Source organism: Haliotis asinina, chromosome 15, assembly GCF_037392515.1.
Source record: "Haliotis asinina isolate JCU_RB_2024 chromosome 15, JCU_Hal_asi_v2, whole genome shotgun sequence".
Taxonomy (NCBI): domain Eukaryota; kingdom Metazoa; phylum Mollusca; class Gastropoda; order Lepetellida; family Haliotidae; genus Haliotis; species Haliotis asinina.
Window position 1 is genome coordinate 45,296,094 of NC_090294.1, and position 25,495 is coordinate 45,321,588.

The 25,495-nt window shown below is 38.9% G+C and overlaps 1 protein-coding gene across 3 annotated transcripts; it reads right to left on the bottom strand.

Moving 5' to 3' along the window:
- Positions 1 to 313: 313 nt before the first annotated feature.
- Positions 314 to 25,402, bottom strand: LOC137265314 (xaa-Pro aminopeptidase 1-like). 3 transcript variants are annotated; one of them, XM_067800681.1, is made up of 23 exons: positions 25,351 to 25,402; positions 24,674 to 24,812; positions 23,915 to 23,978; positions 22,686 to 22,790; positions 19,758 to 19,798; positions 19,122 to 19,173; positions 18,231 to 18,374; positions 17,276 to 17,371; positions 16,256 to 16,337; positions 15,136 to 15,298; positions 14,661 to 14,705; positions 13,653 to 13,739; positions 12,922 to 12,972; positions 12,585 to 12,643; positions 11,833 to 11,910; positions 11,269 to 11,340; positions 10,245 to 10,305; positions 9,012 to 9,081; positions 8,495 to 8,599; positions 7,785 to 7,856; positions 5,896 to 5,972; positions 5,366 to 5,464; positions 314 to 3,491 (listed from the first exon to the last, which is right to left on the bottom strand). In XM_067800681.1, exons 2-23 carry the CDS (start codon positions 24,788 to 24,790, stop codon positions 3,372 to 3,374), a joined length of 1,860 nt encoding a protein of 619 aa, XP_067656782.1. In that variant the 5' UTR covers positions 24,791 to 24,812; positions 25,351 to 25,402; the 3' UTR covers positions 314 to 3,371. The 3 variants fall into 3 exon arrangements, with proteins under 3 accessions (XP_067656782.1, XP_067656783.1, XP_067656784.1); XM_067800682.1 differs by lacking the exon at positions 25,351 to 25,402 and adding an exon at positions 25,084 to 25,107; XM_067800683.1 differs by lacking the exon at positions 25,351 to 25,402 and adding an exon at positions 24,987 to 25,009.
- Between the last annotated feature and the right edge of the window lie 93 nt (positions 25,403 to 25,495).

The following is a 25,495-nucleotide window of genomic DNA, read 5'->3' on the forward strand; positions in this document are numbered from 1 at the left end:
AAGATATGAAGGCCGAGGTGGTCCAATATTGGGATACCCTGTCACACGATTACCTACAAACTTTGATGGGTAGTGTGTCTAGGCATATTCAGGCATGCATTGCTGAGCGAGGAGGTCTAACAAAGTACTAAAACAAGACTGAGACTGTAAAAGGATGATGTTTTAACATGTTTATGTAAGTAAAACGCCAGAAGTTAATAAATGTAATGAGTTACATGACACAACATGATTCTCAATAATTTCTAGGAATACTATACTTCACAGTCAAGGCAAAGAAAATTGATTCAATGTAACAACAATGACAAAACAAATGTGTACAATTTCACAAAACAATTTATTATTCTGACTTTTATGGCTTGCACCCAAAGTACAAGAAAATATTATGTTTGACTTGTACATTTCATTGATGATTGACATATCATGAAATGATAAGCTTTACTTACTGTATGAAGTTGTATGAAGAACATGGAATATACCAGACCACACACATACAGAAAAAACATACCAGCAGACAACTTGATCAAAACCGATTTCATTTAAATCATATCTTTTAAGCTCATACAAGGTCCCTTTGCGTCAAATACCAAGGATATCCCTCTAGAAAGTCACGATAATGACTCACTTCATGTGATCTTCCTAATCGGCCCATAAGCATTGAGTACTGAGACTTCTATGTTTGTGGCTTGAGCAAGCAAAGCATTCAGACAAGCCTCAATGATTTGTGCATCGCAAAAACAGAATTAACTCAGGAAATTTGGTTGCAAAAAGTCAATAGTTGGCTGTAATATTGAGGTGAATATTTTTACAACCTGCTGGTGTGAACTGTTACCTGGTTATACAATGTCATATGGTATCTGCACATACAACAGTCTCCAGCATGTTTGTGTTCTGTGATGTGCCTTCTCGACCAGAAAATCAAGTGAACGGTTCTTGAGATATCTTGCTGACACAGGAAAATGTCCCCTTGTCCTATTGTGACATTGAAATGAAGGTTAAGATCACCAAACCTGCTTGGGACCTTTCTTATACTGTCATAAACCAAGGTATCAAATATGAAAGAATCCAGTCAATGGCTCATAAGATATTCCAATTCATACTTATGCATGGAAGGAAAAAAGGAAGTCTTATACTACATCTCCTGCTTCATGCTAAACACACGACAGGGGATAATTTAAGACTAAATGTTTCAAATGACATCAGGATGCAATTATCTAAAACAGGAGTGATATTGTAACAGGGTATAAGACCTGACCTTAATAAGAAATACATGTTGGTAAATCCAAAAGATACACTGACTCACGTTTCTATGTCCTGTCTGTCATCATAAACCTATTACCAAATGTGTTGGTTGTGTGAACTTAGTTTTATGCCGCACTATGCAATATTCGAGTTATATGAATGCAAACAACCTGGACCAGACAACCAAAGGATCAACAGCATGAGCATCACCCTACTCAATTGGGTTATGATACCGTGTCGACAACATCAGCAAGTCTGACCATCCAATCCCATTACTTGCCTCTTACGACAACGACAAGCAAAGATTACTTATGACCAATTCTGAACTGGACTTTTATGAGTACAAAACTAAGGGAAGATGTAAAAATAGACAAATGACCTCGAACCTTTACAAGGCAGTGTGCGTCCATTGGCGACAGAGAAACTTAGTGCAAAGAAAACTATGACGCATTGATTAAGCAACAGGAGACACCATGATCAATCTCCCATCATACCCATGCAACATGTTTGCTTATTCGTTGTTTTTAGTTTTCCTTTTCGTTGCTTTAACAGTCTTCCCATCATATAACAGTTTGGGCTGCAAAGATTCAATTCCATTCATTGAAGATCGAATCTGACACCTTTGTTTCAGTTCTCAATATCAATTATCATTATTTTGATTTGCTATTTGAACATCTGTTTGAATCATTTCCACACAGTGAGAACGTAATTAGACTCCAATTTGAGCTAGTGTACAGCTGAATCTTGGTGATGTTATAAACAAATCTAAAGAGAACGACACTATATTTTCTTTGCTTGAAAAAGTTTATTGTTTTAGATTACTGATTTCCTTGTCAAATAATGGAAAAAGTCTTTAGGGTGATATGTTTTGTACAGCTCCAAAAATTAAGTGAAATCTGATGGTTTATTTGCAAAAAGAACTGAATCCAAATTTATCGAATCGTAGGTCCAACAAAACAAAAAATCTAACTGAGATCTGGGTAAATCGTTGCAGCCCTATTAACAGTATGTCATTTTGTCTTTAAGTGATGTACATTTGTAATCCAGCAGCATGCACTTGATTATCCTAGGGTTACCCAGGAATAGAACTGCAATGAAGAATGGCAGGATTCTGACATACCCAAGGGAGATAACTCTACAGAGAGAATGGCAGAGTCTGATACAACAAAGCTACCAGTAACCACAGAGACAATAGTCACACTGGGTAGTGAATAGTAAGACAGACAAGGAAATTCATCACAATTTTCAGAACTTTGGTCCATGTGTATTATCTGAGTGGATTTTTTTTGTCGATTAACTCTTCTCAGTGTTTGAGGAAAGTAAAGCATGCAAAATTTATACTTGTGACTTGGAAAACACATTCTAAAAAAATTAAAGCTTTCATAATCACTTACAATATCATCATATTGAGGTTTGGGTATGTGAAAACTGATTGTGCATTATCATTTTAGTTTTTTGATTTGTATAAAAAAATAACAGAGACAGTGGACATAGATCCACAACTTGTTACAAAACTAAAACCTACTCATTCACAAGATTCAGAATGTAAACATTCTATGGAAGATGATAGAAAAGTTTGGTACATGACAAAACAAATGCATGAAATCGTAACAAATTAAATTCATTTTTAAACAGTTGCATGGTCAGTAATCAGACAAAAGATTTTTCATATGAAAGAATATTTCTTCCAGAGTTTTCAATTCATAAGAATACTGGAAGCAAAAAGTTAATTTCAGACAATTTCTGTTTCTCATCTGTCTGGTTTCATAACATGACCACATATCATGGGGGAATTTGCCACTATGAGTTATCTTGTAGCTGCATCAGTGGTATTTTAAAACAAGTTTCACATGTTGGCAAACAGGTACAAGAAACAAACCTAGCCTGGTATTTTTTGTTCCTGCCACAAGACGACTGCTTCTTGTGCCTGTTTGCCAACATGTGATACTTGTTTTAAAATACCACTGATACGAGATAACTCATAGTGGCAAACCTAGACAGACCTCGAGTGTACTCGTGGTGGCAGTCATTATGTTAACCCCTGAAATATATTTATGCAAATCCATCAAAAGGATTGATCTGTTTGTGATTCGTTCTGAAAAACTTGGAAAGCATCAAGGCAAAGGTTATATCTAGCCCAGCTGTTCTGTTTCCCGGATCAACCAGTCGAGGACTTTCAGCTTTCCTTGTTTCTTCAGCTCTGCTCCGACCACCTCTCTACATCTCATGTGATACTCGTTTAACCAGTCGATCTGAACAGGAGAGAGAGTTTTGTAAGGGATTATCATTTGTCCATCAGTATCTTATATGTGTCGCCCATCTTTGTATAGTTCTTGGATTCCAGGTATAAGGGATTTTCCGTCTTCATTAAATACTTAGTGTCATACAAATACATGCAAATACATGCAAATATAGGCAAATATATGTATATAGGGTGTCAAATGTCAATCGGCTTGTGGATTTTGTTTTTAACACTTGAAAAAAGTTGTTGGACACTTTTATGAAACGGAAAAGTAGATGAACATTTAAATAAATAAATGAAACTGACACAATGGTAGATTAGCCCATGTGCAATAAATGACAAGTTACAGTCATAAACTGAACTGGCCTGATGATCACCACAAGAAAATCTAATTCCATGGGATGATGATAATTATTATGAAGAGAGCATGTAAATGTCCCCTGACCCCCTCCCTCCCCAACCTCCCCCCGAAAACTTATGTACAAAGCAAGTGACCCCCTGCACGTCAGGTACAAAGTCAAGCACCCCATCTCACCCACCAACTTTCACATCACTTTCCTGCATAATTTTTCAAATGTTTTAATATGTTAATGACCGCCCCAAGCTCATGAGAACAAATTGGGTGACCCCCAATTAAAATCATCATCATCCCTTTTGCCATAAATTATGAATGGTCCTCCATATCATATCCTAGACAAAGTCGAGTAACAAATGGGTACAATGTGTGAAGCCCATTTCTGGTGTAACCTGCTGTGATATTGCTGGAATATTGCTGGAATATTGCTATAAACAGCTTAAAATCATAATCCATCACTCACTCACCCAGTATTAAGATAAACACCTTATGCCTATTTGTTGTGACAACTTTGTTGAGGCAGACTTAAATAATAGGACACTGAACAGACAGTGACCACTCTTTGGAAATAAAACATCAGTGACAAAAGGACTTGTCTGCAATACAGGATGTAAATATTGTTTTCTGCCATCCTTCCCAAGGTCATTTCCTTGATTCTGGTTTGAACAAGCAGTTAATTCATGGAGACACAGACACGTAGAGATTAATACACGAGCCAGGTGTCATATTGTTTTTACGAAACAAGTGTCAGAAAAATCCATATTTCCTGAGCGAGATACAATATGACACACTTGCGAGTGTGTTAATTTCTTTATTATCCATATGTATCTAACTATCTATTTACAAACAACAAAGTCAACCCAAAACGAAATCAGCTGTTGTGGCTTGATGTAAAAGGTCAGGGTTGCGTAAGAATACAGTGATACTGCACTATGGACGTAAACTCCCTGTGTAATGCTACTAAGTAAAGAGTGCAATATACACTGTCTAGCTACTCTTGCACGAAACCATAAAAAACAAATGCAAGATTTAATTCATGGATATATTGGATAAAGAATGATAAGCCATAAGTTAACATGAACCTTTAATCTTGGTGCACCAGAAACTGTTACTAGAAGTATCATATTCGTCATTGTAACTGACCCTGTGGTTTTAATCCAACATTACTGAAAGCTGTGAATTTCTACTTTACAAGGAAACTGTTATCCCCAACATAACACTTGTTACATCTGACAACTTTTTAAAAGGAATTTTGTATTCATAGCTTATTCCATGGAGATATGCCAATTTGCCTTGGTCAGAGGAGTACACACAGCATGTGGTCTAGACTATCAGTTGTTGGGTTTCCATGGAAACCAAGATGGCTAGGCGTGCTAGATCGTGGACTTGGTGTACAGACAATCAGGCCAACACTCTGAGAATTTGGCGTGAAATTAGGGATAGACCTCAACACCTAGAATCCATTAGAAAGTGTAATCCTAAATACATGCATAAGATTTGTTGTATCAGTCAGATAGTACTTGACTTACCTCTTGTTCTGTCAGTAATGAAGGGTCGATTAGCTTGGTCTGGATTGGAACTAACGTAATGGGCTCAAATGTAAGGAAACCTTTCTTCTTGAAATTGTACTGGAAACGGAAACATACATAATGTCAATATTCTGCTGTGATGAAAGCATTTGGAAATAACTGCACACTTGCCTTACTCTCTTGTGGACTGAGTTCATAATCGTGATAAATGATGAGGTTCAAATACCAGTGTCTTCACAACAGTTTCAAAGATAAGTGCAGGGTAAGTTTTCGATGCTCTGAGGGAACAATACCCCAACCCACAACATGAAAACCCATGAAAATCACCATTAAGTTATCAGATCAATATACAAATATATCAATGAGATGAGAATTCTCTTCCACACTTCCAGTATACTGATATCAGATGTTTAAACTCGGGTATACCAGACATAAAAGTAGAGGATATTACATTTTGAGTTGCCATGGAGATGCGAGGGTCTTATCACAACGACCTGGGCAGCTGCAGACATGAAAGAGGCTTGCATTACCTTAGTGTCTGCCTTCACTACAAGCACCAGACTCTCGATTCTCACTCCAAAGTTTCCATCTTCATAGTAACCAGGTTCTGAAATAATTTTCACGTCAACATGAAGACAATGACCTTAATGATTAGCATAATATACTGAAAAGCAAAAGAATCGCAGTTTTCAAAAAATGAAATCTCAAAAAGTAAGCATTCATGTGTATGTATTCTACTGAAAAACGTGACAAAAAACTAGAGTTGCGTTTCTTATGCTGTTCAGTATACTTGTGATACTTATTAATACGGTGCCTGATTAAGGTTATTGTTATCATCACTCTGAGCTATTTCCAGTTATATGACTTGTACACTGGCCTTTACACAGTTGAGACTTGTACCCTGGCTTTATTGCCTTTAATGATCAGAGCTGGTTGCCATTCCAACAGGTGTGTTGATGAAACTTAGATGAGACAGGGCCACGATATTGGTTTGTTATTTAATTCTACACTTTAGGAAAATTTCACCTATCTGGTGACTGTCTTATAATTAAGTCTGGACCAGACAATCCAGTTATCAACAGCAGGAGCATCAATCTACACAAATGGGATACAATGACATGTAACAACCAAGTCAGAAGAAATGATCGTCCGATCCCATTAATCCCCTTTTACAACAAGCATGGGTTGTTGAAGACTGTAAAATGGGCAGGCAATATTTAATAAAGTAGACAGCTGCAGAGTCTAATGGTAAGAGAGTCCTCCACAAGAACATCCATGACCAAATCCACAGGTCCACAGATCTTCAAAGACAGTACTTGTTGTTTCCCTGTACAGTCGTGCCCCATTTATCTGAATCTTAGATATCCGGAAAACTCGCCCTCGGAACAAAAATTCCTTAAAACGATTTCATAACGTTGTGAAATTACTCACCTATCCGGAAATCCGGTTTCCATAACTGTACCGTCATTTTTACATACAAAACACTAAATTATGTACATTATTGTCTCGTATATCCGGATGGCTGAGCACCTATATGTTTACACACGCGATTACCGAGGGTCTCCTGTGACGTAACAAAGAAGTCGGCAGTCTTTGAAGCGTGAGAAGATTAAACTACCTCTGAGTAGCAAGCTGACACTGAGTTAATTTTGAGGCGTGTCAATTTGTGGGTCACAATAATTAATTAATCTGGATGATCAAGCAAGCTTGGACAGCTGTGAGCGAGAAGTCAATTGCTAACTGCTTTCGTCATGTGGATATTATCCAATCAAATGAGGACATGGCCTTGTCCGAACTTCGCGATGCACTACGACCTTATGCACAAGTTGCAACTGTGACTGTTACTGCCGATGATCTTATGAATGTCGACAGTGATGCACTGACCGGCGAAAGTCCTCACTTTTCTACACCGCCAGTGCAAAAAGGTACGACTGATTTCTTGAAGCGAGCATTACTGCAAGAGCAGGTATGAGACATTTTATGTATGCACTGATATTTGTTTATGTGTAATCAATAAAGATTATGTCTGATGCCTACTATATTCGTTTCTTTGTACGTTTCTTTGTACATATGGCCTGTGATTCGCTTATCCGGACAATTTCAATAAATACACCAGTGTTCGGATAAACGGGACACGACTGTATTGAGGTCAGTATTTCAGTGATAAACAAAAAAACCTACTAGATTGTCCATAGTCATCACTCTCTGTCTCAGTTCGGTGTGCATGTTAAACTATGGAATATATTTTCACTGGGCTAGTAATATAAAACTGGTTTTAGTCAGGCACTAGCAACATGAGACGACAAGGACTGAGGTTCAGTATTCAAGATTATTCCATAATATATAAGCTTCAAGAAGACAAATTATTTCTATCTTTGTGTCTTGAACCCAACTCTATGCATGACTTAATATATCTCACCGTCAGACAGAATCATGCCTTCTTCTAAGGGGATTTCAGACAGGGACACTCGGGGACTAATACCACATGGACCTGAAACACAGACGTGGTGAGTTGGTTTAATGATGTCATAGGGAAGTGAAGACTGAAGTGATGTAGGTCTTGGGCTTTTTGGGAGCTAAGCCTGAACTGATGTGTTCATTTGACTTTTACAGTGAAACCCATGTGCATGTGAATAGTGCAGACAAAGCCAGAAACATAACCAGAGTTTCAAGCCACAATCATCAGATCCTGGCATGACTAAGGGAAGCAACTCTGCACACAAAATGCTGCATCTTAGAGGACAGTGACACTTGTGGCCTTAGAGTTACATAACAAATCAGACAAAAACCAAAGTGTCGATAAAATCAATGTCTTCACATTGACTCATAAATACCTCTCAAAAGATAAAAGGAATTTCACTGATATATTTAAGAGATCAAGTAATCTTTGGTAAAACTAATAAGATGTCATTTACTACTGGGAAAGTTTTAAACATGTCTTTCTTAACAAATACAAGTGTTCAGAAAGTCAACAATGTATTGTCTCTTTTCCAAAAAAGAAAAAGAATGTGCTTCATGGTTAGTTGTAGTTGTTAAAATCTACATTATGATAACACGATGATGATGATGATGATGATGATGATGATGATGATGATGACAATGATGATGATGATGACAAAAGCTACTCACCCTCATGTACATTAAGGAAGGCTCCGACTCCGTGTCCTGTGCCGTGCAAGTAGTCAAGCCCAACCTCCCACAGCGCTACCCGTGCCAGTGTGTCTAGATTGTGCCCTGGTGATTATAAACATGGAAATATGGAAAGTCCTTCTGCTTCTAATGTGTAATCACAGTAAAGTAATATAGTGACTCAGTGCATAAAGATCTTGGGACACTGATGGCATACCACAGAGTGGTGACGTCACACGACAATGTCACAGAGCGGTAAAGTCTTAGTTTCGAGTACAATGTGGCACTGTTTTCCATTCATTATAGACATTGCACAGTGGGATATATCATTTTGCTTCACATATGAGGCTGTATTTGTGACAATTTGAATAAAACTCATCTGCGCTGCGTAATCTTAGTTTGTTTATCTGTTGTACATGGCAATCAGCAATATTCCAGCTATATGGCGGCAGTCTGTAAATAATTGAGTCTGGACCTTGTTCAGCATATTTATGTGTTTTTACGTTTCATATCATACCTTTCACTTCATTCGGAAACACTGTCCTTGATAAATTGATATGTCCCTTCAAAACTCTTGTGAAACATTCCTGAAACATGAGAATAAGAGTGAGTTCAGTTGCTTGTTTAACCAGCATTCCACTTATACTAGTGTTTGACTGTGTCTACTTAAAGGAACAATGTCACACATTCTGGACAATATTTTGGCCTGTATCATAGATATTGAGGCATATGCGTGAGGATGTGAGAGTCGATTTAATACAACCTTGGATTAATTCGTTTGAACTTTTTCATGATATATTGTAATTTCTTTTCAAATAAATTATATGGTAGCTTCTGTGAGGGAAATTGATAGTTTATACTTATCCTGACTCATGCTTATTATGCTTATCTCCTCCCTCTTTGCAAAGATAGTGAAATGCTTGAAATCCCTTTGGCAAGTCATGTGACCAATAATGGCAGGAAAGAAAACGGAGGCTACTGGGTGAGTGTGACTGTACGTTCACCTCAAGAAGGGAACTTCAAAACGATTTCAAGTGTTCCTGCTTAATGTGGGAGCAAAACCTGGAGCAATGCAGGTCTAAGGCATTGTGAGGCATGGTGGGTGAGCTGTTTAAGGCACCAGACTAGTATACCAGTGGGTTTATGGTGCTGGGATAACAAGCCAACTTGTGACTGGGTGTAAAAACCTTGGCGTCAATTTTGTGTACAGACTCTCGCAGTGCTGTCACGACCCCTAGTGTACAGTACACAACCACATGCAGTTAGAAAAAAACACAAATTCATTGGTAAATAACCAAATGGTGGCTTTATGAATACACGCAAACACTTAGTTGTGGGTACAGCAACGTGCAGTAAACTTGGACAAAGTACAGTCACTATATGTCCCAGTCCACCCAGCTGTGAATGGGTACCTCCCATGTGAGGATGGGAAAGCCACATTGACTTGGTGTGCCTAATGGCTGCAAGAGTTGCATTCTCCACAAGACAGTTGAGATTGAAAATATGATGTGCTGTTGGGAATGACATTGAAGGGCTTTGAGCATGCATGTAGATGGAACGGACTACAGCGCTATTTATAAAACCATATAACAACAATGATAATGATAAACAATAAGGAGTTTATCACCATGGATACAAGGTTTAAACTGTAATGGAGGTGATCCAGGAAGGGTGCTGTATCTGAGGAAGACCGTATGAATAGACCCCTGTATCAAGAAGCAGACAGGAATATGAATGTTCTAAATCTAACCTGTTCATATTTTGATGGACTTCCAAAGTGTACTGTTCTTGTAACATCTGTGGTTCCATCTCTGAAAGCAGAAAAGTACGAACTTGTATTTTTCTGAAGAAAGAATGGTTTTAACATCTTTTGCTTTACTTTTTGGTCAAATTTAAGAAATGAAGAGAGAACTGTTAACATGATCAAATGTTGTTTTAAACACGCCAATCTGCCTGTTCACATAATATCAATAATGGAGATTGGTTGATACAAACCTGTGGTTGATAGTTCAACAGTAAATTCTAGGCATAAAGGTGAACATACACAGGGATTTGCACAGGACACAATAATCTATTCATTAGTGTGGCTATAACTGGTGAACACTCTTCATAACCCATGAAGATCCAGGTTAGAATTGGTAACCCATTCTTGTTGGAACACGCAACTAACAGGATCGGCAGGTCAGACTCACTGACTCTCTTGGCACGCCATCTCAATTGCATAGATCAATGCTCATGCTGCTGATCACTGAATTGTCTGGTACCGACTCAGTTATTTACAGACTGATGCCACATAACTGGAGTAGTGCTGAGTATGGCATAAGAATGACTCACTCACTCACTCACTCACTCACTCACTCACTCACTCACTCACTCATACACCAAGGTCTCACACAGAAAACATCACACAGGTTAATAATTATGAACTGAGGTAAACAACTGTACAGCTTTAATGCATAGCAAAATGGCAGCAAAATGTATTCGCCACTCATTCACTCACTACAGCCTTCACTAGAGCTGTGACGATATATCACAGCATCGATAATCGTGATACTTTTTTTTGTAACGTGATACGTATCATTGACGTCAGAATTGTTAATTGTCACTAGAAATGGACGGTTATGTCAATATTTACACTCCTACTTGATACTTTGAAAATAACTAAAGATAGCATATCGTGATGTGAATCAAATTGTATCGTATCATTCAAAGATACCACAATAAGTATCGTATCGTGAATTTTCTGTATCGTCACACCTCTAGCCCTCACTCACCTGTATTGTGCCCCAGAATCACACAGGTATACTTGGTCACTTGTGATTGGCTTGTCAGTCTCTGCTGAAGGTCTGAAACATAATAGGTAATTCATACCTTTTCTGCACAATGTTTAACCACCTCCATGGTGTTGTGGTTAGAGCATTTGCCAGGTGAATGAAAGGTCATGGGTATGATCCCTGGCTGTGTCAAACCATAAGACCTCGTTGGTCCCTGCCTAGGGCTTGGCGTACATGAGTACAACAAGGACTGGTCAGCTCGGAGTCAGTATGTGTCTGAGTTGAGTATTCATGCTTAACTACAGCATGGTATCTCATTGAGCTAGCACTACAAAACCACCTTAACTCTGGGTTAATATAAGCAGCCACACATACACACACATGCAAGTCATCATATGAGCAAAACATTCTTTAATATGACAGCATGTCCCATTTCACTTCTCCATCAAATTTAGATTCAACACAGCCCCTACATGTCCCTTGGACAAACACAAGCTCAATATGTCTAAAACTCTGCTCCTAAGAATGACCTGTTGTAAACACAGGTCAATCTATTCAACTCACTTGTAATGAATAATAGCACCATCAGGTCCTATACTGGATATTGTGTCAAAACTGAGACTGACAAAGTCGTCTTGTTGCCTGAAATAAATCCACAAAAAAAATAATCAGGTGACTTTAAGATAAAAAGCACTGTCACTATGGTGACATAATCCCCCGTCGCAAATTGTCAAATCAAACTCAAAAAGTAATGAAAATGAAGGTAGTAGTTTAAAATGAAGTAAAAAGTGCCTTCCCAAGATGAGGCTTGGTGATGAATAAGACAATCCAGTGACCAGTTCTTAAGATATTATGTTGACAAGCTTAACATGCAGGTGAACATGCCGAAATCATCAAATGTCTCTGTGACCTTGAATGTTAATTGAAGTCAACAGAGTCTACTGGGCCTAGCATCTTCCGTAGATGAAGCTTGGTGTTGAATATGAAGAAAATTCTGGGAATGGTTTTTGTGATATCCTGCTGACAATGGTAAAAGGTTAAAGTCACCTTGTGACCCTGAAATGAAGATAAAGGTCACTAAACCTGACTGAGACCTGTCTTTTACTATGATGAACCTAGGTACCAAATATGAAAAGAATCTAGTGAATGGTTCTCATGATATTCTAATTCGTATATATGGACAGACAGAGCCTAATACTATATACCAAGCTTTGCGCTAAATGCAAGGCAGGGGATAAGAAAGAGTTACGAGTATGTGTTCGTTCAAAGTTATTTAAATGATTTAAATTCATTTAGTTTTCAAACACAGAATTTACCTTCTGAGATCCTCCAACTTATCAGCAGCTGCAACCTCTGTGACTGTACCATTAGAGAGCTGAAACAACAGAGGTTGAGTTGGTATGTCCCTCGATAGACAGCATCCTTGATTTTTCAAATAGTTATAACTCCCTTCCACTGTGATAAATAGCAGCCTTTCAAATTCCTGCTATTCCATTATCCCAAAAGAAACTGGAACCGATGTGAACTGACTCACTGAATTTCCTCAAGTGATCATTAAACTAAGGAATGCTTCTAGTCTTATTTGGAAGACAATCTGAAGAGTAATTCATCATGGTGAAAATATCAAGTTTAGTATCAAGAGATGATACTTACATCTTTCTCCAACCAGTGGAAGAATTCACAGAGTACTACAGCATCTTTGATCTACAACAAGCAGTACACACCATTCTGACACAGTCATACGTTTTAACTTGTTGAATCACAGAATTAACATGACTTAAACACTCTGTGTGTTTTCCAGTTCATAAACAATCCCTGTCAAGGCCAAGCAAGTAATACATATCTTGACATTTTTGGGGTATTTTGCAAATATAAACCCAAGACCAAGGTCAAAATAACACAGCAACATAATAAGTACCAATTCCACATGCAAATCAAATATTGTTGAAGATCGGAATCACAATTATATGATACACAAGTGCATGATAACTGGTTCTTTTTTCTCAATTTCATCCACGATGATCCAGGTTAGAATTGATCTTTACTAACGCATGCATGCAATAAGAGACAACTAACGGGTGGTCAGGCTTGCTGACTTTTTGACACATGCCCTTGTATCCCCATAGCATATATCAATGCTCATGCTGTTGATCACTGGGTTGTCTTGTCCAGATTCAATAATTTAAAAGCTGCCATATAGCTGGAATATTGCTGAGAGCAGTGTTTAACAAAAAATTAACCAACCAAACCAAACAATTTCAAACAGATTTTTTAAAAATAATATCAAACAGATTGTATTGGACATTTCATTATGTTTATATCGACAGACAAAAAGCATGAAAGTGTGGATTTGGCTTGCATTTATTAGCTTCATCTGTACGTACATGTGCTCTTCTCATCCCTTGGATCTCAACTTCATTCTTGACAGCTTTAAAGGCAGCGACAGGTGAGGGGGACGTCAGGCGGTTCAGCTACAACAGATGGAATAAGTTGAAACATATTGAGTGTCATAGCTTGTTTCTAAACATAACAGTCTGTTGTTTGTCAATACCATGTATTGCTGTGAAGCATCTAGAACAGCTAAACATGACTGGTGGCAGTGATAGAACAGCAAGCTCCAAAACTGGTCATCAGTGTCAGGAGCTTGGGTAGTTTAAAGGGGAGGTAAACACAAACTGAGTGAGTGAGTTAACATTTAACGTCACATCGGCAATATTTCAGCCATATCGTGACGAGAACCATTAATGTCATACATAATAGAGAATGGTAAAAAATCTGTCAACAAAGGACAGTAAAGCAACTAGACTATCACAGGAAAATATTTAAAACTAGTAATGAAATCTAAAACAATTCAACTATAGAGGACGATACAATATAAAAACAGGCTATAGACCGCCGACAACTGAAGGTAGATCACCATACCAGGGTCCATGGGGTCTTACAGTACCTTTGCTACCTGCATGGACCTTAGTTGGATTTACACCATCCCTTCAGCCGCTGGCGATTGTACGAATGTTTAGCCAACTTTTAAAAGAACAAATATACTACGTTTAAAATCGGGTAAGCGGAAATTAAACTGTGAAAGTTTTGGGACTTACGTACCCTCTCAGTGTAAACACAAACTGAAATAGGTAGAAGACCATTCTGATTTAATCATGGTTAATAGAAGACCTTGATGACTCCAGAGGTAAACATGGTAACACAGCCATGAGACTCCAAATTCAAGATTAAACAGTGTATTAAATTCAGTTCCAATGACATTATGCATTTAGTAAGAATTAAATTTTTTCATGACTGGACAAGCTGAAATATCACGATTACTGTAATTACACAAGCCACAAAAGATGACACAGAAACACTGAAAAATGAAAATGGAATACCGTAATTCTTACCTTAGGAATAAGACTGACCAGGGCATAACTTGACTTTTCACTGATCTGCAAACACACGGTCACATACTGTCATATATCGATAAATATTGTACAGTAGTGTTAGTAGTTTGTTCCAAAATCTACTGCTTACCATATCGTTTAAATGCATATCTACCCTTTTCACACTCTTTACCCATTTTTTTCCAATACCTGCCAGTACTCACATTGTTTAAAATGCATACAACATTATTCAAACATATACCTACTTTCTATAAAGGCTACCCATATTTTTCAAAGTTTACTTATATTTTCCTGATGAATTATACTCAATGTTTACACATACTTTTCCGATGAATCAGTCAAATGTTTACCTATACTTTTCCAGTGAATGCCAACATTTATCAGATGCTTACCAACATTTATATTAAAGGGTACCAAATTCCTCATGTTTACTAATACCATTTTAGTGCATGCTATTTCATTTCCAGAACTTTACCCATATCTTTCCATCACATGTCTCAGCCAGACAGGCAACAAAACTTTTGATATCCTCATATGGGTGAATCTCGACACTAAGACTCCCGTCCGAGTTGACCGCCCCCTTCAGTTCCAGGTGCTGAGTGACTGCCTTGTCCACCTTGCTCTCGTCAATAAATAAGCTGTAGCACGGAGAGAAAACAATGTTGAGTGAAATGATTTAACATATTTCCTGAGCAACCATAATACAGACTCCAATGTCTTTTCAAGCAGATATCACACTTACTGGAATCACAGGACTAAAACACCTTATACCATAGACCTCACACACCTTATACCATAGGACCAGAACACCTTATATCAAGCACTAAAACACCTTACACCATAGGACTGGAACACCTTATACAATAGGACTAAAACACCTTATGCCATAGGACTAGCACACCTTACACCATAGGACTAACACATCTTACACTAAAACACCTTACACCTTAACACTAAAACACCTCATACTATAGGACTAAAACACCTTATACCATAGCACTAAAACACCTTATACTATAGGACTAAAACACCTTATACCATAGCACTAAAACACCTTATATCACAGGACTAAAACACTGTATATCCTAACACTAAGACACTCTATATCCTATTGATAAACAGAACATATGTCCTTGAGCTAAAACCCCTATGTTTTAGCACTAAAACCTCTATATACCCTCGTATAAAAACTTCATCCACTGCTAATCACTCTACAACAATCTACATCTTAGTTAAGACCCCCTATATATTAGTACTATAAAACTTATATGCTAGTGCTAAAACATGTTATAGCCAAATGCAAAAACTCTTTCTCATTTAGCACTGAAAACACTTATATATACTTATAAGTGCTTGGACACCTTATCTCCTAAAATCAGGGATTAGGAAAAGCAGGGGCCATGGGTCATTTAGCACATTAGAATAAAAAATGATCCATTCAAATTTTAAAGTTTACTATGGTACAAGGGCAGTGGCCCAATTTACATTTGGAAAATGGCTAATAATCCTGAAAATGGCCCTTTTTTCAAATTCTCTATCCCAATCTCTGTAAAACTACAATTTGTCCTAACTCAATACACAGCAAGTGAACTTACTACACTCCATCGAAGGTTATGACTGAATAGGAGAAGAACACAGGGTTGTACTGAATGTCGGATCCACGGAGGTTGAAAAGCCCTGTGGAGATACAACATCAGTCTGAAGCAGGGTGGCTACTGTCATATTTGCTGCATTAGAAGGCTTTATTTTAAGAGTGAGTGAGAGAGTGAGTTTAGGTCTATGCCACTTTTAAGCGACCTTCACACTGCAAACTAAAGTGTTGATAACACATGTTCAAATTTTCAAAGTTGTCAAACAGAGGTTGTCAAACTTCCATGTCATTTGAGCAGTTTTATTTTGTAGGTCCTGTCGACCAGATGACCAAAACATCAAGAGACAAGTTTTTTGACTGCGATTGGTTGTCTTTAAACAGTGCGAGATGACAACACTTCACACCTCATACCCAGTATCCTGTATCTATGGCTTGACCCAATAATTGTATTACCTCCACTCACTGTATTCACTTTCACATGTAGCCAATCAGACACGCCGTTACAAGTGAGCTTGCCAGAATGTCATTGCTAATCATGCCATGCTTCACAAAAAGATTTACATTCGACAGAGTGAGCATTCGAAACTTGAAGCTGCAGCAAGACACATTCAAATTATATCAAAATAGACTGTAAATTATTGTGTGAGTGAGTGAGTCTAGTATTATGCAGACTTCAGCAGTAATATTCTAGCAGGGGGCACCGGAAATGGGCTTCACACATTGTACCTATGTAGGCACGCAAACCAGGGTCTTCAGCAAATCCTGTAACCTATCGGGCACCTCACCGCGCCTGTAAATTATTGATCTGGACAAGAAAATACAGTGATTGACTGAGCATGGATCAATGCTATGGGAGTATGATGACAAGCAGCCATCGATGAACATGACCACCCATTTCCATTACAACTGACATCTGGGCATGAAGAACTTTGGAACTCTCTGAACTTGCACACACTGCTATACAGGAAGAAACAGATAATTCTGATCATGTTGACTTATATAGGGATAAGAGTATGGTACCTACATGCAATCTCGTCCAGGGCTGTTACAACAATGGCCGTGGCCTGCTTGCTATGTAGCTTCTCCCTCACCCGCTTCACTTTCTCCTGCCACGTCTGACCTGTAACATTATCAACAGTATGTGTATACTAATGGCTTACAGTTGGGAGTTGGAGTGCCAGTCATCTCTAAATAACACCTACAGAAATATTCAACAGCCAGCTCATATTCAAAGCCAGTACCATGAGTTGTTTGGGGTCATATTAGTGTTTGGACCAAGGGGGGAGGGGGGGCGTTGTGGGGTCGTATTCCTGAGCCAGGGCCTGGACGAGGACCAGGAGGGCGTTTAGCGGGGTCGTATTCTTGAGCCAGGGCCTGAACGAGGACCAGGAGGTTGTTTGGGAGATCGTATTCCTGAGTCAGGACCCGTACGAGGACCAGGAGTAGGTTTGGGGAGTAGTATTCCTGAGTTAGGGCTTGAACGAGGACCAGGAGGTTTGGGAGGTTATATTATTGATCCATTCTCTGATTTCTTGAAATAAACTTAAGTCTGGGTCATAACTTAAGTTTGAGATTTTACGCCAATTGGAGAAAACACATTTCTCAGAATGAACTGAAATCGGCACAAAACTCAAACTATAGGAAACAATTTGTGTTTTTTGTGAACAGAGTACTTAATTTGTTTGGGTTTTATATGTCAAAAATGAAGTTGAGTTAAAAATTCAGCTGTTTCAAATTGTGAAACTCAATTTGAGATCTGAGTAAAAAATTTGTTAAAAAGTTTGTTTTGAGCAATCGGGGCCAGGACCAGGAAGGGGGTTGTTTGGGGTCATTTTTAAGAGCCAGACCCAGGAGGGGGTTGTTTGGGGTCATTTTTAAGAGCCAGACCCAGGAGGGGGTTGGTGGGTTTGTAATCCAGAGCCAGAACCAGGTGGGGAGTTTGTGTGTTATGAAGGGTGAGGTTTCCATACAACAGCTACCTGTATATTCAAGTCCTAGCACCAGGAGGGGATTGTTGGGGGGTGGGGGTCTATCCTCCCATACCATGTCCACCAAGTTCTGAGACACCTGCACCAGGCTGTGACCATTGGATTTCAGCTCTTTGGCCAATGGCTTCCACTGCTCTGAAAACAAACATCAGATCCGTGACATTACCAGAACAACTTCAGGAACTTGACACTCCTTAATGGGCAATCATCTTTGAGAAGGAAGCCAACAGAAAGGATTCAAAACATTTAACTGAGTTTGTCTTTGCCACCGTAAAAAAAAAACATTTGCCCTATTGCCATAGCAACAATAATTCAGCTTCATAAGGGAATTGAGTTGAGCATACTTGAGTTGGGGTGTCATGCGGTCCGGTGCAGTGTGCCAAGGTGAGGTGAGGTGTCTCCTTCAAGAATACTACACTCACATACAAATATTGCAAATATTCGTCTGTGCAAGTGACTGTGTGTCTGGGGCTGCTTGACCAAGTAAATCTAGGCCAGTTTTTAGCTAGCCACATGAGACATTATGCTGAAATTTAAAGTGGATACCCCACTCCAAGCCATCTAATGCTTGTTTTTCCTCTTATCCCTGAAATCCAGGCAGGATACAAAAGGCAACTTTATATTTCTGTTGGACTGAATCAAGTGAGTGAGCATATTTTTTACAGATGTTTTAAGCACGATTCCAGCAATATCATGGGAGGAACACCCAAAATGGACCTTACATTGTACCCATCAAACCCAGGTAATTGGTGCTATGAGCAAAACACTCACTCATTAGGTTACCCCATCCCAGATTGAACCCCTGAACCCTTTAACTCCTGTTTGGAATAGTGAGACCGTAGGGATGGTCAGTAAGTGACCAGGCATGGAGTAAATACTTACCAACAGAAAAAAGGAAGGGGTCGACACCAACTCTCCCTTCAGTCGGCAGCTCCTGAATAAAACAAGAATCATCATGATCATACATCACACAGATAATGTGTGTGATTGTGCACTGCATGAAACGTCTGGCATCATTCGTTGTTTCCAAGAATACTAGCATCCCAGAGTGATTTCAATGACCACACCAGACATTTGCGAAAGAGGAACCATTTGGATGGTTGGTTGAATAAGAACGCACTCAGCAATATTCCAGCTGTATGGCAGCAGGCTGTAAATAATCAAGTCTGGACCAGACAATCCAGAGATCAACAGCCTGACCACCCGATCTCGTTAGTTGCCTCGTACAACAAGCATGGGTTACTGAAGACCAATTCTTACCCAGATCTTCAATGTCAGGAACCTCTTGAAAATTCAAAGATTATTTTTATTGACAGTGTCTGACTGTTTTACAGAAGGAAGTGTCTTATAAAGACCACAAATGGTCCATCTTTTATATAAATGTCATGGCAACATCTCTATGGCAAAAGTCATTATCAGCTCAGAGGCTCTCTATCATGAAATCAATAATTTCACTGACAAAATAATGACAAGCATTATGCATATACACATACATATAACCATCTGTTGATGTTTTACCTTAACTAGCCATTCTGCTTGGGTGGGTGTGTCCTTTAAACCTATTAAAACAAAATATGGATGTTGGTGTCACATACATTTGATTCAATATGAACCATACACTATCTATCGCTCACTATATACCATCCATCTCTCACTATATACCATCCATCTCTCACCATATAGCATCCATCTCTCACTATATACCATCCATCTCTCACTATATACCATCCATCTCTCACTATATATATATATCGACCATCTCACACCATATATCATCCAGCTCTCACTATTAAAATCCATCTCTCACTATATAACATCCATCTCTCACTACCACCCATCTCTCACTATATACCATCCATCTCTCACCATATACAATCAATCTCCCACAATTAAAATCCATCTCTCATCATACACCATCCATCTCTCACTATATACCATCCATTTCTCACCACACACCATCCATCTCTCACCATATACCATCCATCTCTAACCATATACCCTCCATCTCTCACCATATACCTTCCACTTCTCACCACATAACAAACATCTCACACTATATACCATCCATCTCTCACCATATACCATCCATCTCTCACCATGTACCTTCCACCTCTCACCATCTGGCAAACATCTCACACTATATACCATCCAACGCTCACTATATACCATCCATCTCTCACCATATACCTTCCACCTCTCACCATATAACAAACATCTCTCACCATATAACAAACATCTCACACTATATACCATCCATCTCTCACCATATACCTTCCACCTCTCACCACATAACAAACATCTCACACTATATACCATCCATCGCTCACTATATACCATCCATCTCTCACCATATACCATCCATCTTTCACCATGTACCTTCCACCTCTCACCATATAACAAACATCTCACACTATATACCATCCATCTCTCACCATATACCTTCCACCTCTCACCATCTAACAAACATCTCACACTATATACCATCCATCGCTCACTATATACCATCCATCTCTCACCATATACCTTCCACCTCTCACCATATAACAAACATCTCACACTATATACCATCCATCTCTCACCATATACCTTCCACCTCTCACCATCTAACAAACATCTCGCACTATATACCATCCATGGCTCACTATATACCATCCATCTCTCACCATATACCTTCCACCTCTCACCATATAACAAACATCTCGCACTATATACCATCCATGACTCACTATATACCATCCATCGCTCACCATATACCTTCCACCTCTCACCATATAACAAACATCTCACACTATATACCATCCATCGCTCACTATATACCATCCATCTCTCACCATATACCTTCCACCTCTCACCATATAACAAACATCTCACACTATATACCATCCATCTCTCACTATATACCATCCATCTCTCACCATACACCATCCATCTCTCACCATATACCTTCCACCTCTCACCATATAACAAACATCTCTCATCATACAACAAACATCTGAGACTATATACCTTCCACCTCTCACCATATAACAAATATCTCACACTATATACCATCCATCTCTCACCATATACCTTCCACCTCTCACCATATAACAAACATCTCTCACCATACAACGAACATCTCACAATATATACCTTCCACCTCTCACCATATAACAAACATCTCACACTATATACCATCCACCTCTCACCATATACCTTCCACCACTCACCATACAACAAACATCTCACACTATATACCATCCATCCATATACCTTATATCATACCACAACAACATATCACACACCGCATGCCATATAGAACAGGGCTTTACATGATGCACAAATATTTGTGAAGTACACACTAATGAAACCAAAGGACACAGAAAAAAATCACTATTTTCTGTTCCCACAAAACTTCCAGGACTTTGTTCAGTTTTGGGTTTCATTCAGAGCAGTTACTTGCATTATTTCATCCATCTGTCCACATGATCAATGATTCACTCCACAAATACAGTTATCTACACTGTTACTTCACAGGACACTCATACTCCCTGCAACGGCTCTAAAAACTAATAACTGCAGGTCTCCGGGACCCCCATTTTTGTGAGTCAAGGTAAAATCCAGACAAAAATATAAAGCAAAATGACTTTGCAAGCATGACTGCACCTAAACAGTTGCTAAGTCTAGATGCCTAACAAAGGCAACGTACCACATGGCTGACACATACCATTATCACACAAATTAAATGCACAATACATTACACAATAATCATCTTCCAATGACTTCCATGCTCTACTTTTAAATATCTACTGTGAGTCTCAACAAAAATATTTCAGCCATAACTATCAATTACTTAGGTCCTGTTTTTCATGCAAAGTATACAATATCAAAGAAGTTATATTCAGCACTTAAAAACTGAAAAGACAACGATGATGAATTTTCAAAAATTGATAATAAAAAATAAAAACTCCAATAAATAACTAAATAGTCCATCTTCAACTGATCTTAGGTCATCACCATGGAGAAGCCAATGGAAGGTAAACCCAGCATGATGCAGTTCGCCGACAGTTTAGAAGAGAATTTATCTAAACGATAACAACAATGATGACCATGATGGATTCGGCATCATGCTGTTTCCGCCAGTAATTCAGTTACTTCTGGCATTGGGAAATGCTGCAGGTGATATGTTTATGAATTTAATGATAATTAATATCACTGGTCTAGTGCTGAGGATCCTGCTCATTGTGAATAATGGATTCACACTCTTGATGAGTGAGTATGGTTTTACGTCGCTTCTAGCAATGTTCCAGCAACATTGCGGAGGGGGAAACCAGAAATGGCTTCACACATTGTACCCATGTTGGGAATCGAACCTGGATCTTTGGCATGATGAGCAAACACTTTTACCACTGGGCTACCAGATCTCCAAATAAAGGTGTATACATATGTTCAGCATGCATCAGTCACCTGTTTTCATGAGTGTCCAGTTATTATCCAGCTGTCTCTCCGCCTGGAGGAAATACCTGCCATCGGTCCACAGAGCGGCCTTTGACTCAGTTACTATAGCAGTGCCTGTGAACAACAAAGATGCAGGATTTAAAAAAATTCTAAATACTGATTATCAATTAGGTGATCATGCTACCTTTTTCAGAATTGTTCTGCTGCAATTAGTAAATGCCTGTAAAATTACAATGTTTACAAATTTTGCAATTCATGTTCATATGATTAAAAGGAAATTTATATATGGAAATCAGCTTCTGTAATATGAAGACTTAGTCCATCTCAAAGTCCCTACAGCCTAGCCCTTCCTGTGATGCTATAACACTAAACGAAGCAAGATTTCCTCAGATTCATAATCTCAAATCCCACAATGGTGTCACTTAAAAAGTGTTCAAAATTATATACATATATATATATAGAAATTAAACGTTAGTCTGTTTGAAGTGTGAGTGACTTTTAGTGTTATGCCGCTTTTAGCACTTTTAGTATTACACCACTTTAAGAAATATTCGAGTAATATCATGACACCAGAAATGGGCTTCCTGCATTGTACACATGTGGGGAATCAAACCCAGCTCTTCGGTGTGACAAGCAACTGCTTTATCCACTGGGCTACCCCACCAACCCTGATGGTAAAGGTTCACAGGCTTGTACAGATCAGTAAGAGAAGCTGGTGCTATTCTAGCCACAGCCTTCAATATAATGTTACACCCTAATAGTTTATGCTTACAATGGTATGTATGATCTACAGATGCATGTGCAGTGTTTGCAACACTTTAATTTAAGCTGAGAATCAGGGCCTGTTGCTGCCTGCAGGCTTTGAAATCTACAGGCCCTGAATGAAATCTACAGGCCCATTTGTTAATGTCAAACTGATTAAAACAAGATAGACTACACTGTACACAGTTTCACACTGAGACATATTTATTTGTTAAAGACTGGTGTTGACATTCATATGCACAAAGCACTGAAATACAAGGAAGTAAAACTATAATTTAAGTTATTATTACATTGTGGATCAAGGATGATTCCTGAATGTTAATAAAGACAAACATAGGGAAAGATTCCAGCTGACAAAAGATAATGTACAGATGGCTACAAGGGCCTGCAGATATTTGAAACTGCCAGCCCGATACAATAACAACCAGCGCTGGACCTCCAGGCCATGTTTCAAATGCAGTGCATGTGTACAGTACCTGCTGATCCTGTAAATCCAGAAATGTAGGCCCGCCTTGTGTCACAGTCAGCAACATACTCGCTCTGTAAATATACATGTACAGGCTACTCAGTACTTCATAGACAAACATTATGCATAACTACTTCCATATATGATTACACGATGCCATTTAGAAAGTGGTCAAATGCAACATATGTCACATTTGGGATTTCACTTTCTTAGTAAAGTACAATTTCTAGTACTTTTTTCGGTTGAGTCCCGTCCGGGATTCGAACCCGCACCCTCAGAGTCAGGCACCTAATCGCCAGCACACAAAGTCAGCCGCCTAGCCTGCTCAGCAGTCGCGGTGGCTGAGCAGGCTAGGCGGCTGACTTTGTGTGCTGGCGATTAGGTGCCTGACTCTGAGGGTGCGGGTTCGAATCGCGGTGGCTGAGCAGGCTAGGCGGCTGACTTTGTGTGCTGGCGATTAGGTGCCTGACTCTGAGGGTGCGGGTTCGAATCCCGGACGGGACTCAACCGAAAAAAGTACTAGAAATTGTACTTTACTAAGAAAGTGAAATCCCAAATATGACATATGTTGTACTTCCATATATTTCGTTAGTGAGACGTTTCAATACAGATTTTTGTACTGTTGTTAAGCATTCCTGCACTCATGAAACAAAGAAGTTGTTATCCATAACTACTGTGTAAACTGTACTTCCCATCTTCTAAAGTGGAAATAAGTTTAACACTGGTATGTTGCAGTTGGAGCATTATTCTACAACAGATGTTTACACACCTGATGTGCATCACCAGTAGGTACAATGTATGCGTGAATGGGTTCATTCACATAACTTATATTCTTCATCAAAGCCCGAAGCTTTGACAGACTCGCTGTTGTGGACCTAACTGTCATTATGGTGGATACAGCTTATTTCCTGAAACAAATGGAAACAAAACAATTATTTAACAATAGTCATAACTGAAGCATGAAAGCTGCAATAACATGCATATATTATATGTGAGAATTATTTAGAACGAAAATTGTTTGTTAATCATTGTTGTAACAAGTTTGTATGTTTTACGACTTCTATTAGAATATTATGCCCGACTGCATATTTATGCGAGCTGCTTTCAAGTTTACTGCTCCCGTTAAACTCATTCAGCTCGTGAAATAGTTCAGTTTATTTCGCATTATTCATCTCGCACAGTGATGCGTCGTGTTGGTCTGACACAGCGAGAGTAACCTCTGACCTGTCAAAGCAGGATGAGACCGAGTGCTCAGAAACGAGTAAAAATTGGTGGAGAAAATGTCGATCTCCTCATTCCTGTTTCTAAGACCGAACCCCTGCTTGACAGACATTAAATCATTTTTAAACAGGGGCAATTGTTCGTACACATCATCTTATCTGTCGTGAGCCTAATGAAATATATAAGCATTCTTAGCAGTAACATATATAATAACAAAGCACATGCCTGACGCCTTGCAAAGCCGGAAGTAGTTTTCACCGGTGAGACAGGAATTTCCAATTCTCCGTACCTTGTCATTAGGCTTCGCTGAGAGCACATATATCAACAAATGACGCGCTATAGAGCCTTCGACAACCTTAACCTCTGCATG

What these genes read in the sequence shown, in the direction of transcription:
- LOC137265314 (XM_067800681.1), bottom strand. Translation starts at nt 24,790, where the DNA reads ATGACAGTTAGGTCCACAACAGCGAGTCTGTCAAAGCTTCGGGCTTTG. An exon ending in GCTAGGACTTGAATATACAG is followed by an intron (nt 17,372 to 18,230) that starts GTAGCTGTTGTA and finishes ATAATGTTACAG; the next exon opens with GTCAGACGTGGCAGGAGAAA. An exon ending in AAGGGATGAGAAGAGCACAT is followed by an intron (nt 12,973 to 13,652) that starts GTACGTACAGAT and finishes TGCTTGTTGTAG; the next exon opens with ATCAAAGATGCTGTAGTACT.